Source organism: Hippoglossus stenolepis, chromosome 3 (genome assembly GCF_022539355.2).
Source record: "Hippoglossus stenolepis isolate QCI-W04-F060 chromosome 3, HSTE1.2, whole genome shotgun sequence".
Lineage (NCBI taxonomy): Eukaryota > Metazoa > Chordata > Actinopteri > Pleuronectiformes > Pleuronectidae > Hippoglossus > Hippoglossus stenolepis.
Genome location: NC_061485.1, coordinates 15,105,932 through 15,124,575, shown reverse-complemented (window position 1 = coordinate 15,124,575; position 18,644 = coordinate 15,105,932). Strand labels below are relative to the sequence as shown.

General features: G+C 41.5%; 1 protein-coding gene across 3 annotated transcripts in view; it reads right to left on the bottom strand.

Moving 5' to 3' along the window:
- The window catches only part of celsr2 (cadherin, EGF LAG seven-pass G-type receptor 2), a 64,989-nt gene that overhangs the window by 26,645 nt on the left and 19,700 nt on the right, over nucleotides 1-18,644 (bottom strand). For all 3 annotated transcript variants that reach the window (XM_035151400.2, XM_035151401.2, XM_035151402.2), the window contains exons 2-5: nucleotides 14,661-15,368; nucleotides 5,926-6,148; nucleotides 1,148-1,263; nucleotides 941-1,029 (exon numbers count right to left, since the gene is read on the bottom strand). In XM_035151400.2, coding sequence (XP_035007291.1) covers nucleotides 941-1,029; nucleotides 1,148-1,263; nucleotides 5,926-6,148; nucleotides 14,661-15,368 — 1,136 coding nt within the window. The remainder of the gene's footprint in view (nucleotides 1-940; nucleotides 1,030-1,147; nucleotides 1,264-5,925; nucleotides 6,149-14,660; nucleotides 15,369-18,644) is intronic.

Sequence of the window (18,644 nt, the reverse complement as noted above, 5' to 3'; positions counted from 1 at the left end):
AGTAACTTCCTCAATGGACTAAAATGTCACATGCTGTGTTGGTCCTGAGTGGGAAAGTACTGGGAGAGCAGAGGAAACCGCTCCATACATTCCTTCACCGGGTGAGATGTTGTGAAATGTAATAGTCAGAACATATTTAGTCCAAACTGAGCATGTGTTGAAAACTATTTGCTTTGGGTTTTCACGCTTTCGTTCACTGATTCGTTTAACACCCCTCGTCTGAGTCTCTGCGTCTGTCGGGGTCTGGTTGGATTGTTGGCTCTCTTCCAGATCAGCATGTCAACAGTGATTCTTTATTCTGACAGAGCAGCAGCACTAAAGAGGCACAACAACACACTTACACTGTGTGTGCTCTCTGGTTCCCTCTCAACACACTGACTCCTCTAAACTAAAAAAAATGAGAGAATGTCGGCGCTGCCAGTTCAATATATCCTAATATACCGAGGGCTCACCATGCTCAACTTTATTAAACAAAAACAGTCAGGCGTTTTGGAAACACACACGCTCCCTTTCCTGCGGAGAGTGAGAAGAGAAGATTGATACCTCTCTCATATCTGTATATAAAAAGCTATGGTCTGTTAGCTTCACTTAGCAAAAAGCCTGGAAACAGACAGAGACCATTAGCCTGCCTCTGTCTAATCCATCAATTAATCTCAATGAAAGCATATTACCCAACATGTTGATCTATTCTATTAACTGACATGTTCGACCACAAAATCAATGAGGTCCAATGAAAGATTATGTTAAGAGTCAAACCGTGTAGAGTTATTTTTCTATTTAATCAATTATTTATATTTAGTAAAATATTCTGGATATGCTTTGGACAAATGAACCGATGAAAACTAAACTAAAAATATCTGAAAACCAGAAGAGGCAAATCTGCATATTCTTAATGTGCTTGAGGAATATTTTTTCTCTGCTGATGGATTTTCCGTCGTACCTTGTTGTAGTAGTGGACGTCCACCACATGCCACAGCCCGTCACTGACGCCTCCGAGGATGTAGGGGGACACTGTAGTCTTGGTTTCACCTGGGAAACAATCACAGAGCTGATTGACAACACAGCTGAAATCGATATGAATTTAAAATAAAAACCACTTGCACGGAAACATAATGATAAAGGATGAATGATCCAGTAACTGTTGTACCTGCAGAGAAGGTGAGCTGAATCTGCTCATTGATGATCTCCATGGCGATGAAGTCATGCTTCTCGTTGAAGCGGCCGTTGTAGAGCAACAAACCATTTGGCTCTTTGGTGGCAAATCTGGGCAAAAATAAAAAAAAACTTTTGTTACGATTTTGTTCAAAATGATCCCAATTTTGCTCATGAAATTACTTAATCTATATTAATAATCTAAGTGAAATGAGACTGGTGATATTTGACAGTTTCCTTTTTGTCAACAAATGCTATAAAAAGATCAAACGTTTATTTAGAAATTTTGAATGTGCTTAAAATAAATTAATGAAATAAAAGATGAATGAAGGAGAATAAAACATTTATTTTATATTCATAGTTGATATAGCTTATTCCGCTGTGCTGTAGATCACCACTGTTTTCCAAAAAACTAAAATGAGCTACACTTTTACACATGTTCCTTCACTCTACATCGACATACTCAACAAACTAAAACGTTATTTATCCCTGACAGAAAATAGTGTCTAAAAATGTTCTCCTGTTGAAGTACTACAGTGCCCATTACTGAAGATTTTAAAAAAGGAATGTATATCTTTGTAACAGCACCATGTCCGTACCTGTTCTCCATGTTCACAGAGAAAAGAGGGTAGGAAAGAAAGAGGGCAGTGGTCCGGTTTGGCCTATTTAAAAATATGTTCCTTTCTCAATGAAGTGCTGTTCCCACAATTAAAGTGTGATGTTTAACTTACTATAATGAAGATGACGATTTATCAACACTGATTAAATTTTGCAATGACAAGTAAGGGTTAATTGTGAGCATTCAGTCACGTTAGATAAAAAAAATGTCATATTCGCAGCACAGACAGAGTGAAGGAAATCAGAATCTGCGTGCTGTGAATTGATTTCCCTGAGCCGCATTAAACGTCACACTACAACACCGAGAGACAGGAAAGTAGGGCAATGTTAAACCAGCAGGGTGGAGGAACACATTATTGTAAGTGAAGAGGAAACGTGCAGGAAAAGACAGTTCAGAGTAATGACATCTTCAGAACATATTTATATATCACAGGGGAAAAAAAGGGATTTAACATCAGCCTCAGATTGACATATCTGCATTGGGATGGTAAAAATAAAAAATACTCTGGTCGTCGTGCTGCATGATCCTCGCATATTAATATAAGATTGCTATTTATCTGCATACACAGAGTTCAAACTGTGCTCATGGAGCCTTCACTCTATAACGGGGATCAAAGTATGTGTTGGAGCACTTGGTTTAAAAATATCGCACTTTACCTGTCAGCTGTGCTCTGCAGTCGTAAATCTGATCCTGTGGAAATGGGTCACTGGGATACGTGTGTGTGAAAGTGTGTTATAACAAAGAAACGGGATTTATCCTTCATCCATCCCACACTGGACCCAGCAGTGAGTCTCCAGTGCACATCTGCCAAGTGAGCGGTGTGCAAAGCGTCATGCCATCTGTACTTTCTGGTCACTTCCTCCATTAACATGCGGCTTAATCTTTTCTCAAAGGGCTGATTAGCTCTGTTTCACAAAGGTCAATCTGAATCTGACTCTGAAATGATGAAAACCACCAAATCAGTGTGACTGTCCCCTTTTCTCTGAGGCCAAATCGGAGCTGCAGCCACCATCAAAGCCTTTGTTAGCGGAAAGATGTCATTCATACGTCCAAATATCTATAAGATACATCCTCCGAGAGAACATGACAAAGCCTCCCCCTTTTCAGTCTCCAGGCTTTGAGGGTAAACTGTAAACATAATACTGTTTGTGCAGTATTCTCTTGCTGGAGAGGAGCTGGGGGGCACGGCACTGCTGACCTGCTTTCTGAGGAAAACGATAATCATGACCTCCTAGGAAAGAGGATGCCGATGCTGCAGCTGATAACACTGTAACTGAAGAGACGCTGCTCAGACAGACACTATACATCCAGTAAAAATAACACAGTGTCAGCTGGAATCACCATCCAAGAGTCTATTTCTCTCTTCAGCGGGCTTTCACTCTTTGACTTATCGATTTAAAAGGCTGCTCCGAGTTGCCCCCCCGAGCCCTCTGAACTATGAGAGTAATCAGCCGGAACTAAACACTGACTCAACTGGCATCACTGCGTCTCGCATTAGGCACCCATCAGTAAAAATAACAACCAGTCTGCCCTTATGTAGGGGACTGTGTCACGCTATGCTAACATGCTGCAATGCACAAGACGTGTGCAGTGGGGAGGAAAAAAACATGAGCAATTTATTGATTTTACAACCAACCTAAGTGTGAAATACAGGAAACAGAAATGTGTGTTTGATCATGTACTTCACATGAAGGGCTAGAAAAGGAGGAGAAGCAGCCTGTCAATCATATTTTAAAGATATGTACTGTATCTTTAGCTGGTGAATCTACCACTTTGGTCCAGACTAAAATCTCTCAATAACTCCAAGATTAGTTTTTTTTTGTTGCAGAGATTCAAGGCCCCAACATCAGAGTCGTGCACCGGGAGAAATCAGAAATTAAAATGATTGTGCAGGGGTTTTTTTAACACCTAAATCAGCTTACATGTTTTATTGTGAAAGCCTTTGACCCCTTCACTTCCTCTCAGATAACCATCACAACTGACAGCAAACGATCAAGTACCTTAAAATGGTCAACAGTGATGGTTCTCAGTGGCTTTGCTGCTTGTAAAAAGTGCAGAAAGGAATTAGCTTTCCAAGAACACAACTCAACCACTAAAACAAGGCCACGGCCCATTTGATGTGAGTGTCTATGTGTATGAAGCATGTGTGTTTAGTCACAGGTGAAGGGCCGGGTCACGGGACACACGTTAACAGCTCTGGGTGGGCCTAGATTTGACATGGAGATAATTGTGGGGCAACAGGTCAGGTCAAGTACGGAGCTTTGCGGCTGTGTGTTTGCAAAAGTGGCCTCAATTTGTCAAATTATTTATTTTTGTGATAAGAGTGACAATATTGCGGTTGAGCATTAGAGCTACTATGGTGTTACTAAGCCTCACAGAAATATCATCAGTCGGAGAAACACGATCGTCCTCTGTTCACTGATCCCATCACACACTGTGCTTTTTGGTGAAATCACAGCTCTTTAATTGATAAGCTCCGGAGCCAAAGGTCGGGATGGAGAGAAACCTCAAATTAGCCGTCACTCGGAGGGAACAAGATGCACCTCGTGAGTGGTTTCTCATAACAGAAGCTCTTTCTGTGAGAAACCCGATCAGCGCCGGCTCAGGTGACAGAGCCACTTGTTGACCTCACCTGCCTGGAGCTCGCGGTGTCTGCACCTTTTTACACACAGCTACTTCACAGCTTCTCTCTGATACACAGGCCGCGTTTCAAAACTGGTTCGAGCGGTTCTCCATCAAAAAAAGGTCTGTCATCCGAACCAGGCTTTGAGAAGACTCCACAAAGCTCACAAGGGGGATATGATTTCCACTGGCGGCCATTGTGAGCGTCAAACCCTGCCAAGCATGTCTAAGGTGACATGGATTACAATAAGTACAGCAAAATGGCCGGACACGTTCCCTGTGATACCGTTGGAGAGGTGATACTTGTTGTTATTTGTTGTGACAGATATCAAACACAACGGACAGCTTTTATCATTGACTAGATTTCATATCATGCAGATCGAAGCTTTCAGCGTTTTTTCATTGATTTCACAGCTCATCAGCTGATTTCTAAATCCCCCCCCCCACAGACACACTCTCACAAACCACCACCAAATGATCTACCGTACACGTTTAAAGCTTAAGCTTCGATTTCAACCTCAAACTGCTGCACCTGCATCACAATAACTGATTCTAACACTCGAGACACAAAGACAATAGACAAAACCCCCCCATCTCCAAGAAGTAACACTTCTATACAACTAATGATGTTTCCTGTGGAAGGTGAAAATAACAGTAGCACTAACTATGATATTCACAGCTATGTGAAATAAAAGCAAAAAGGAAAAACTAACTTAAAACTGTCATGTCATGCTTTTAAAACTAAAGTAATGAAATCTGCAGGAGACAGCTTTTTCTTTTTGTGCTGTGTAGCAAAGTTGAAAAACTGTTGAGCTCAAATCTACTTTTGCTAAATGCTAATTATGGCATAAGATGCAGCACCTCCAGCTCTCAAAGAAAGTGCCAGCGTTAGCAATAACATTCGCTTTATGTTAGGCTATTAAATCAAATCAATTTGACTTTGTACCTAAAAAAATCATCTCCTCTAAAAATACAGAGCTGATACTCTCTACAGTGTGACAGGAAAATAAAAACTACTAACCTAAACTATTTGATAAGAATTTCCTCAAACTAACATGTCTGCATACACCATGACTACATGCTCTTCTGAAGACGGCCTCTCTCAGGCTTCAGGGAGACGGTGGTAGAATTGTCTGGCCTAAGAGTGACCAGTGACACTGACTGTAATCAGATCACACCCACTTTTAGCTGAAGTCTCCTCTCCACAAACACAGCTCACATTCTTTCCAACACTTACCACACAATCTGCTCTGTGTGCACCCGACCTGATATTCACCAGGCTTCAGCAGCGCTTCTATATTTTTAGCACAGATTCTATGATCCGACACCAAAGTGGCTCTACAGATGATGGTTGTTGTTCAATGATCCCATTATTGCTATTAAACGCCATTAAGGTTACATAAATGTGAGTAGGGGGAGGGCACTTCAGTGGGTGTGCGGAGGCAGGATGTGGGGGAGGACAGGGAGTGAATCACAGATTGGAGGTGATGCAGGTGAGCTGTGGCTTGTTGCAGGGAGGTGGAGGTGCTTACGTGAGAGACAGGGTGAAGTGAAAGCGCTGGCGGAGGCCCTTGAAGGTCAGGAAGGAGTGCTGGGGGAAGTTGCGCGTGGTCATCTCACAGTAGGGCTTCTCGAAGCCGCCCGGCGGACAGTCGCACTTAAACCCGCCGATGAGTAGGTTGACGCAGGAGCCGCCATTCTTGCAGACTCCCGCGGCACAGCGGCCGGAGCGGGACGACAGCTCGCAGTGCTCTCCTGGACACAGAGATGGATGGAGGAGGAGAAAAGAGGAGAGAAATGAGGATTAATATTGTTTGTGACAAGCAGCGTTGCCTCAGTCGTCCCCGTGGCTTCCACCTCAGGGAATTCACACCGCTATATTCCATCTTTCTATCTTTATAGCTGTTCTATATGTGCCAATATAGAGAGTAACATTATCCACCTCATATCAGTGAGATATACAGATGCACTGTCAAACAGATGCAGGACGGGAGGAAAAATAAGTTGTGACATTGCTGAAAAAGTGTATTAGTGGAAATCTGTCTTTCAATCATGGACTCTGTTATTTTATTGAATCTGTGTGTCACACCAGCATGACTCGCCCTCCTCCCTCAGCTGCAGTTTGAGCTGTATTCACATTCCACCTCATGGCTGAACGCTGTAAGTGGTTTATGTATTCATAAAACAAAGATGATTGCAGTTTCATGCAGACAGAAGCGGCTCGTGATGATTATTCTCAGCTCAGGTCATGATTACACCATCACAGCACTGGGCAGCTCCGACAGCGACAGACTGAAACACACAAAGTGTGTGAAGGAGAGGTGTCGCTCCTTCCTGCTGCCGTCTGACTGTACAATCAGCTCTGCTCACAGTCGACCACAAGCACTAAATATATCTCACTGTATATATTCTGTTCAAACTGTGTATATTCTGTTTACACAATGTATCTTATTTCTATTTGTACATTTCCTCATGTTTATATTGCTTATTTATTTATTTATTATATCTATTGGTGTTTCTATCGGTCACTACCCCCCCATGTTGCTGTAACACGGCAAATTTCCTTTTTTTTGCCTTAGTATTTAGCTTTTATTGGATAGTGACAATTGAGATATATAAGCAGGTAAATAGGTTTATTTGTAGCTCATTTACCGCTACAAATTCACAAAGTGCTTTAATGTAAATTACACTCCTGAAAAACATTAATTAAACACTATTGGCAATGACAGCAAACAGAAAAGTTAAAATCACCAACAGGAACAACAAGCTCCAAACAGACTAGGAAATAAGCCAAAATAACAAGCCATGAATAAAATAGAGCAGCTTTTCAAACAGCCAAACCAAAAGCCTGTCTGAATAAAAACATTCTAGCTGCTCCATAAAGACGTCACAAGACTCGAGGAATCACAACGACAAGGGGAGATCATTCAGTATATCGGCTGCAACACCTTTAAAAGCACGGCCACCTCAGCTTTTATAGCAGGCTTGAGGGACAGTCAGTGATTTGAACTAAGAGCCCATTAGCTGTATGAGGGGGGGAGGGGCTCAGCAATAAACTGGTGTGTTGACCACTCAAGGCTCCAGTATTTTAATACAATTTAGTTGGAAGCAAGCAAAGAGAGGATGAAATAATTTAGCTGGTAACTAATGGCACTCAGTAGAGTCCATACCGCCACCAAGGCCCAAAAGTCTCCTTTAATTCAGTCAAGCGGCACCAAACATCACTCACCTATAAATATCACTTCCCTAAATGTACTTTTTTTTAATCAAGATCCTGAATCATTCCCTGGTGATAACAGTGAATATGTCGAAAAATGCCACAACGTTAAAAACAGTGAAAAACCTCCACCAATGCCAAACAGTCTCTTTATGAAACCACGTTTAAATTCACTAGAACCAGATTTTATGGATCAGCACCAAATTGCAAATGTGCGTAAATATCAGCCCCCTTAGAATGCCACATTTGTTTACCCCCCCATCTCTCAATGTTAAAGACAGTGAAGAGGAATTCCTGATTCAGATCCACACCAAAGTTTGTGGAAGTTTCTTGGGAATCTATGGTATTTTTTTGCGTAACCCTGCTAACTAACAGTCAAAGGCAGATGAAGACATAACCTCCTTGGTTGAGGTAATAATTGGAAGATTATTATTGGATGCAATTATCACTGCCAAAAGTGAGTTTAGTTTAGCAGGCCTAGATTAACACCGAGCTGAAGTGTGGGTGTGGATTGAGACACTGGACTTCAGGTCACATCAGGCCAGCAAAGCAACAATCACACTGCGAAGGCGTGGGTCAGCACAACACCGGTACTATAAGAGAGCGACACACGGCGAGACTGTGACCCTGTGAAGTCCAACTCACATGTGGCATTTGTCTGGATCGTTGGGACTGGGAGGCTGCAGCAGTTGCTCGCTCTCCCATGCGTGAGCTGGAATTTGTGTCAACGCCACACAGCCAGCAGTGTGGAAGACTTCCGCAGTGTTCAGTACTACTGTAACGCTGGCACACACACACACACAGAGCCCACATCTTCATCCAACACCACTGACACACACACACACACAGGCCTTTTATTTACTCTGTGTCTATTAATCACTCCATTCACAGGCCACTGAAAGCCAGTGTCCTGCTGCTGTTGTCCCTCTATACGTGCATTCAGTCAGACTACACTGACAGGATGCTGGATGAGATGTTGAAGTGGACGATAATGAATCGGAATATTTGTTGATTTATTTATTTATTTATAGACAAATAAAACAGTTGTATTTACATGGAATAAATACTAAGGGTGACAGACAAGTGAGGTGAAATGAGTTTTACTGATTCTGCCATAACAGCCATTTGGAGAATCCACCTAACCACGTCCCAGCTTTATTTCATTTTGTTAGCGTGAAATTTGTCACAGATAATGTTCAGATGTTGTACTAAATGAATTAGAGATTTTAGGCTACAACTGCATTATTACAATTATTATTATTATTATTTTGAGCAGGGGACTGATAAGGCAGGTATAAAGAGGTTAAAACACAAAGAAGGAAAATGAATCCGCAAGACAGCGATTTAATTAGTTATAATGTTGGTTAAATGAATTAACGCTTTGCAGTTTGACAAACCCGTTGACAGGTTGTGGGCCCATGTGAAGCTGGTTTAGATCTTCAGCCAACAGTTTGTTTCATCTCATGAGGGAGAGCTCCTCAGATGAACTCCTGACCTCTCACTTTTATGAAAAGTGCAGCCGAGCGTCAAGGGAAAAACCACTGGTTAAAGATTTACTGACATTATCATTGTTAGAAGAAAGAAAAAACTAAACCTTTTGTCACTTTAGGTTTTATTAATGAAGGTTTTTATGACTTCCCAATAGGTTTCTTTTATCTATAAGCTCTATAATTGATTATCACTGATCTGTAAAGCATCAGTAAATGTTTTTTTAACATTTACTTCAGCCATCAGAGACAACTTCATGAGTGTGAAGAAGAGAGAAAATCCGCACAGCTACAGCGACTGTGTCTCTATCAGAAGTCTGAGGAAGAGCCTTGGTGCTGGAAAATGTCGCAGGAAAATGTGTGTGGGTTTTCTCTCCTTTTCAAAAGGTTTGTGATGATTTGTCGATCCAGCGCCAATCAAACGATCTTTTACTGGATGTGTGTGTCGTTCAAGAAACAACAGAATGGTGTCGTAGTCTCTGTCCCCTGTCAGCCTGTCATGTTCCTACTGATGCCGCCTGATGATAAACAGCCACTGCTGACCAGCCGGCTGGAAAATAAAGCCATTCTGTTACAGTGCTGTCAGTCTCATTATTAATTCAGCAACTCGCTGTAGGCAATACACTACTTGTTTCTTTAAGCCACCGCCGCTGTGGTCAAATAATGCACCAGCCCAGAGCTGTGTTAAACATATAGATACTCAGGTGGTGGGATTTCACTGAGAGATATATTCAACAGTTCATTTTGGTGGCTGTACCTCACTGTTAATATTAAAGGCTCATCAGTGGTTATAGTTGATACCTGTGGGACGTTCAGGTGCTTTGTGTTGCCAGGTAAGCATCTCAGCGGGGTGGGGACGGACTCAGTCACAATTCCACTAAATATCCTGATCAATAATTCAAACACATCTCCTCTGCTCTATTTGCGTCCGGTCCTAGCGCCCACACACTGTCTGCTGCCAGCATGAATCATTAACTCAGCCAATTGCACAGACACCTCAGAGATCCTGTGTTTACTCAACCAGCGGCTACGAGCTTTAATATTTGTTTTTAATAAATCTATATACCTGACTGGACATAAAGATTGTATATAAACTGTACATAAGCATTTCTGCAGAAATGAATATTAATATTTGAAATAATAAGTGAGTGAATGGATACAAAAATACATTAGATATATTAAAAGATGTATTGAACTAGGCAAACATCACCTTGCCTTAAAAACCCAGTTAAAAGAAACTGTATTAAAACAAATCCCAGTATGGGAATATATTATCACCTCTGCCTTCACGTTAACTAGTTTATTCTTGTGTTGCTCAAACAGAGTTTGACAGAAACACGAAAAAGTATTTGCACAGTGAATTTGCTGCATTTTATCACTCTTAGTCATTCAAAAACTGATCCTGGAGGATTTTCAGCGAGAGACAAAAAATAAAAAAATAAGACCGCCAACTGGCCAGCTTCCTAAAAGCAACGGTAGCTCAAATTCATATGAGAAATCCACACTAGGTATTATTTATTCATTTGGCTTTGTATCTATTGATTCATCTCATTTGTTTGATGGATAATTAGACCTTACAAGAGAATTCTCAAAAGTTGTGGTGTAACTGTGCAGCACAAACTGTTCTTGCAGACTGGCCAGGTTTCCTCTGAGATCTTATACCTGAACAGGTGTGTCACTGCTGCCAGGCAACACAGGGGTATTAGCTCTCCTGAGTGAGTGAGACAGAGCCGCTGGATCCCTCCGGACACAGCAGCGCTCCGAGCTCAGGGACGCTGAGAGATTCGCCTCCACAACAGCAGAGACTCGGTTTGTTCAAAACTCTGATATGAGGAGGTGATGTCAGCACAGTCAAAGAGCTTCAGCTGATGCAAGCACTCACTACGGATTATGATCAAATCTTATTCTCGAGTTATAGACAATCCAGAGGCTAAGGATCAAACACACTGAAACATGTCTCATTAGACTTAATTCAAAGAGAACATACAACATGTCCTATTAGGGTGGTCGCTGATGATTGTATGTCTGTCATGTAACTGTTACATGGCATCACTAACAAACATAACTACAGCGTTTAAATGCTCTTTCATTTCAACTCCTGTGTTCATGCCATCACTCAGTGGGAAACTGTAGAGGCTTTCAGTGCTTGGCCGGTGTTCATTTCAAACACTGGTGTGAGGTGATTTGAAAATAGGAGTGTGAATATTCACCAGCTTTTGTTCCACACGCGTCTCTGCACATTAAAACCCTTCAAACCCTTCCTAAATTACTGAAGGAAAATAAACAACTTTCACACATGAAAAGGAAAAAGGTTGGTTGTTAGACATGATACGTTTCAGTCGTCTCCATACAGACAGTCTGATGTGTGTTTTAAAAGAAATGCGTGAGAACTTGAGGAGAAGAACATCTTGTCGTTCAGCGTCTACAGAACGACTGAGCCGAGACAAACCGTCCACTCTGTCCTTTAGAAGAACAGCAAAGATGGTGGCTGTTAATATTTTTTCATTTTCTTTCCTGCTACCATCTGGCAACGCCTACGGTCCAACAGTTGCCCACCACACACACACAAACACACACAGACATCTATGCACCATTAACACATAAACATGCCAACTTTCTTACACACGCATAATCACAGCTATTCAGCACTTAGCTAACCACCCGAAACACGCACACGCACACGCACACACACACACACACACACACAGAGAGAGAGAGAGAGAGGAGACTGATGAACCTGAAGCAGAAACAGGGGAGTTGTAGATCACAGAAGAAAATACATCAAATAGAACCAGCCTGAACGACCTTGTGTGATCAAACGCTCAAACTGTGTGATTCAACCATCTTTAATTATCAACTACACAGCCACGTGCACTCTCTGATAACTCTGCAAGTCTTGCATACTGCATCTAACAGCACCTGGGTCCAACCCCCCCAACTGATGGAGATTAATGTCACTGATTGTGGTCTTTACTGTTCTCAGTGTGACCGGATGAAAGTACGCCCACTTTACCCACTCACACGTTTGCCGGCTCCCGTTAAAAGCAGGTATGGTTCAGCTCCAACACCCACAGCTGTGCATAAGAATATGTAAGTGCCACTCAACCTGGACTCGGAGGGACGGAGCCCACACACTCAAAACGCTGACACTATTTCAGACTTTACAAACACCCGCATAAATAGGTGAAGAACAAAAGCTGTTAATGTTTGATGAGGAATAATGGAAGCGACGCCATTACTGAGAGCACAAACACGACAATGTGACATTATGCAGTTTGTGTTTAGTTCAACTAATCTTTAACCATTTTTAACAGGGGAGAAGTTTTCTTTTGTGGTTTTAGTTAAAGTGATCATTCCTCAGCTGTGGTGAAAGTGGAGAAAAAGTCTTTTGACTCTGTAACTGCTAAAAATATGCACACACAATATAAACATAATGATTCTGCCTCAACATGACACATCTATAACTAATGTAATATACATAAATACATCCCCAGTTCATTGTTTATATGCTGTGAACACTCAGTTGGCAAAGCTAACTATTGCTAAAACTAATGCCGTCTAATGCGTGATCAATGAATCCTCCCGTTGAAGATTATAATGTGATAATGCGAAAAATGAAACTTTAAATAAATAATAAACAAGTTAATGTAAATAATTTGAATGAATTATTTATGATTAAATATGATTACAACAATATTTTTCTGTGTGTCAATCATTTGTTTACAGTTAAGAATGCTTCATGTAATATTTGTTTTTTTTAACAAACAAAACTACAATTGCTACATTATATTGTGTTATACACTGTGGTCATTAAGTTTGTTATACATTTTATATAAAGTGGGAACAAAATAACTATGACCTATTATCACACAAAACAACCAGCTTTGTGCTTCAAAAAAACAAAACAGAAATCAGGATCTGACCCACTTAACCTCTCAACAAAAAGATGGAGCTACTCTCTTAATATTCATACGGTATAAATTAGCATTTTAAATCATCTTCCTCTTTAAACTCTTTTTTAACTTCCCCCTTTTCCCCTCAACCATAAACTCAGTGAGCAGACACTATTTAACCCTTTGAGGATGTGAATAATATCTGGATCCTAATTCTTGCAACTGGTTCACAATTCTGCTGCCAACAGTAATAAATTAAACCTTCATTATCTCTGAAGACAGAACTGAAGTCCTCTCCGTCTCTACATACTGTGAGCTTTGTGATATATATATTTTTTAAGGTATTTCTAACCACAGGGCATCTCACAGCCAGGGGACACCTTCCATCTGTGCCGTAGCCATCTATAATTAATGATTTCCTTCCTCTAAGCCACCCAGCGATACGACTGTGGACGGAGAAACTGATGTTTATTTGTTTTTCTGTGAAACACGCGACACAAGAAAAGCTCTACCTGAAGTTCACTCGTCTCCAGAATAAGCTCTAGTGAGGAAATAGAGGTTGTTGTATCATCCAGCATTTTAGATGTTGCTTTGAGACAAGGTCCACTCCTACAGCTCAGGATGACGTTGAGTGTAGGTGTAAATAAATATGTCGGTATGTGGGTTGCTCAGTGGCCACAACACACATAAGCAAGTTGGGATTTTGACCAAAAATAAAGCACAAACAGAAAATTCATAGCAACCGTTTACAGGTTTGTGTTTACTTCCGGCGTGGCTGACTGAAACAGCTAGAATCGATCAATCAATCAATAAGTCATCACTCAGCCTTTGTCAGAGCAGCGGCGACCATTGTACAGGACAGTCTGCTTCTGTAAAGAGCTGAGGTAAAAAGCCCCCGTGAGACGTTTGTGAAGGAGAAGACATTAACATGTTAAAAGCAGAAACCGCCACCTTTCACCCTCTATTAGCACCATCACACATTTGAAGAAAGACATTATTATTATGTCTGATGGAGTCTGAAATTGAGAGTTTATGAGATCCCAACCCCGAAATAACTACTGTCCAATAATTTTTATAAATTTAACAAATCATTAACAAATCCACAAGAAAATAAGAATCTACAAAATTAGCAGCTGCCTACATGAAATGAGAATCCGGCTCTTTATGACATCTGCATTAAATCAGAGACATATCTAAAAAAAATACAATGAACATTGAGCATTAAATCTGTCACTGTTATAACTGCAAACTGCATATTTACTGTTCCAGCTTGAAGCACATAGCAACAGTAACTAGGGCTATGTCCATCCGTTTTAGTTTTAAAATGACTTTTTAAAAATCTCCGTCCATTCAGTTTTAGCGCCATCCATTCACAAACACATGAGAAAGTACAAGCACAGTTCTTTTCTTGGAGTGTTAGCGATGCTCCCAATCAGGTAAATGTGAATGACTGCATCATTGTTTCCAAAAGTCTACGTTTCTGCTGGTCCAGACTAAAGAGCAGCTCAGAAGACCAGCAGCTTTCCCAAAGTTTCTGTTTAAATGCTTGAAAACTTTAAAGTGTGGACGCCAGACTCAAACGAAGCACAAGCACACATTTTAAAACATACCAGTGTGGATGTAGCCTAGGGGGCGGGGTCAGTAAGTTTGTGTAAAATGAGGGTTCTCACCTGTGTAGTCCTCAAAGCACTCGCAGGTGTAGCCTCCCTCTCTGCTACGACACACTCCGTGGGCGCCGCAGGGCTTCGAGTAGCAGAGGTCGATCTCCGTCTCGCAGTAGTCTCCGGTGAAGCCGGTGGGACAGCGGCAGCGGAGGCCGGCGATGGGGTGGATGGGTCTGAACAGGATGGTGTCAGATGCAACAAACGGGGCCAGGCTGTCAAACTTCAGCACGGACACACACTTCATGTAGTTCTCACATGGCTCTCGCAGGCAGATGTTGTCGTCGAAGGGAAGAACCTCCTGGGAGGAGATCTGGGCGAGGAGGCTGCGGTTCAAATACAACCTCTCCTGGAGCTCCTCTGAGCCGAAAAACTCGCCACCTCCGCTTTCCACCCCTCTTCCAGGCCCGTCGGCGCCTTGGCCGAGGCCTCCAGGCCGCTGCTGTCCCTCACCAAACACGGGCACGGCCACAGACAGGCTGACGTTGAGGATGCGAGCGCTGACGTCCGTGTCGTCTTGGATGTTGAAGATGACGACGTCTTCAGGGGCGGCCGACAGGACGCGGGCAACACCTTCAAGAAACTGTGCGAGCAGCAGGGAGAGGAAGTGCTCCTGGGAGGTGTTGGCCAGTCTGAGCGTGATACTGTTGGACAGCATCTCATCAGTGATTATGGTGACTTGGAGAAGACACTGGGCCGACACTGAGTGGACACCATCTGAAAAAGACAGACGCAAGAGGAAAAACAGGCAGTTAGCATGAGACAAAAGAGACTGTGATGAGACTAATGATTCTCCTGCACATCCCCACAGGTTCATGGCATTTTAACTAAGAAACAGTGGAATGACTTTCAACCTTATCACATGATCTTCCTCCACCACAGGTTGAGGCTGAGCTGTGGTGGAGAGACAATAACTCAAAGAGGAACATTTGAACCAAACAGACTTAAACTTCGCAGGATTTCCGCTCACTATGTTAAACTGGGCAGAAGCATCATTAACTTCAGATAAACTGTGGAATATAGAAGGGTGGATTTTGTCCCTCGTCACTTACACAGGAAGCACATTATTGTTAGTATGGTAAAGTAAGAATAGGAGGAGGCAATACAACGAGCAATGCTCAGTAAGAAGTATTTCAGGGAGCAGAACAGCTTTCATGCACCAACTACAGTGACACTGTCATAATGCCCAGTGATGTGTTTTAATAATTTTTGGACTACACTAAATCTTTAGTACACAGGAACAAGATTCTTTGTAAACACAGATAACACATTACATTAAATACATTGTTGGTCCCCATGTTGATCCAGATTTTTTTTGGGATCCGCACCTTATTTCACACACTCATAAATATGAGTCACCAAAACATACCCGATACTCTACATTAATATGTAATGTTAATGGATATCAATTATTCTCTTAGTAATCGACGAAACTTCATAAAATGCAATCTGGCATTGTTAAAGAAAGTAGGAAAAAAAATCTTAGATCTGCGCCCTCATCCGGTTCTTCCCTCACCCATACCACATCCTTAGTTTCCTGGTAATCCACCTGATAGTTTTGGTGTAATCCTGCTGACTAACAGACACAAATCCTTCTGACTAACAGACACAAATCCTTCTGACTAACAGACACACATCCTTCTGACTAACAGACACAAACACAAAACTCAATTATCACCAGACCTCTTTATATACTTGAAATAACAGGATGTTTTCTTCCTCCAAAAACTGTCATCTGATGCGGTTTCACGTGTGTTGATAAATCTAAATCCTACGAAAATCAAAGTCACTGACTGTCGCGGCATTCGCACATGGAGCAGCTGTGACAACAGGACAGATGCAGGTACATGCAGGGTGGAGGTCTGATGCTGGAGCTGCTACTGTAACAACAGGTTCAGAACTGTGCAGTAGACTCATGTGTAAACAGACTAACAACATGGTTAAAAACAACACCTGAAAACTACGGATTAAAGCAAAAAGTCGCACATTGTGTTTAAATGAAAAAAATCATGGCCGAGGAGAGTATTTTTCTGGTTGTTTCTCATGTGCAAAAACAGAAGACATGTTTGCCAAGAGGAAGAAAGTAGATGTTCTTTCAATAATCATCTATTTCACACCTCACTTATTCTTTCTTTGTTCTGGGGTAGAGATGCTCCTTCACTATATACTGAAAATCTGTATTTCTCAGCCAAGCAAATTTTCTTTTGTCTTGTTGTTTTGAAACCAGATCCTGTTTATTCTTTGGTTGTGAACGCAGACATTAAGTGTTTTTCAGTCTGCTGTTTTTCACAAGGTCTTTCAACACATTCATTTACATGTTTGGCTGTTATTAAACACGTCTGGTTTCTAATGTAGACGGATGTAAATGATTCTGTTTCATCATGTTGCATCTCATGGCGTCTTGCATGATAAACATACCACAGTCTACGATCTTCATTTACATAGACTTATGACTTCGCTGAGCTCATTTTCCTTCATGTTTTTCTACTTTCACCACATTTACAATAAATCGAGAACCGCTCATCATCTCGTTTCAGCTACATGTCACAGACAGGAGCAGATCTCTGCTCACTGAGGAGTAAAATTATTTTTAAAAAACAGGCTCCGTCCTAAACCGTCCAATCACAAGGAACAAAAAGAGCACAGAGAAGTTCAGTTTACTGCTAACAAGCACAAATCCTATAGATCTGTGTCTGTTACAGCTCCACTGCTGCTCTAAATCCAGCAGAAACTCTACAGCAAAGGTATAATTCATCACTACGCCCAGAAACAAGGACAACAAACAGCTTCATTAAATCTCTTTAACATATCACAGTTTATTTACACTCATAATCCAATGGGTGAATATTCTTTTAATATTTTATTCTCCTCTTCTCCCATCTTGAGTAATCTCATCTCATCATCTGTGGAGTTTTAAATATCTGGGAAATTTTCTAGAAGTGAAAACAAGTATATATTTAAAAAACAAATATTTATTTGAAGAATTAATAATTTGTATATGAGATGGATTTCTGTAGAATTCAGAAGAATTCTACAGAAACTCTACCAATGGTGTGTCTCCTTATGAATCGCATGTTTGGTTTGCAAGTAATATTGTGTCAGTTGGTCTTTGAAAAGGTTACGTGGTCTCACTCACTTACTCAAGGTCACAAAAAGATACTACTATCATTTGGTCTATCTCACCGCTGGCCTGCAGGTTTCTGTAGCCTCAAGAGCAAACACAAAACAGGATTAATCGAATCAAATGTGTGATGAAAACAAGCCTCAGTCTCTCCCTCTTGCAATAATCAATGACCGCTTTGTACTGCTGCGTCTGGACGCCGGCCAGAGAGCAGAACCTGCGCACAGAACTCACACAAACAAACAGCACTGCCCAAAGTTACCAGATCCCTGTTTGGCACCGGGCGAGTTTAAACTCAGAGTGCCAAAGGGGGGTGGGGGGAGGAAAAGGAGGACGAGGGGGGTCATAGAGGAAGTGAGACAGAAGCATGTTTGACACGGCTTTAATCCTTCTGCTTTCAGTCAAGAGCTTCCAGCACTGTAATAATACAGGGCCTTAGCAGAGGAAGTGGAGAAACAAATCAAAGCAGAGACACAAGCAGGGTCGCTCCTCTAATTCACACTTTACTGTAAACACACACAGAGACACACACACACACACATATGCAAACACAGGCAAACACACCTGTGTACACAAGAAAAGCACTTGCACGTGAGAGGAGAACACAAAGACAAAACACTTAAGCGATTTACTAAAACTATAAATACAACTGATACAACACTATTAAACATTTCCCATGGATACAACGTATAAAGGATTAATTGATTATCAGAACTGCTGTCCAATAACTAACTTGTCAATTTAAAACTCTGCATGGGAACATTGATTTGAAATGTTTTGATTAATATATTTTTAGTGCTTCAGCCAACAACTACTTTCATCGACGTTTCCACCCATCCATCCATTATCTGCACCACTTCTCCTTATAGGTC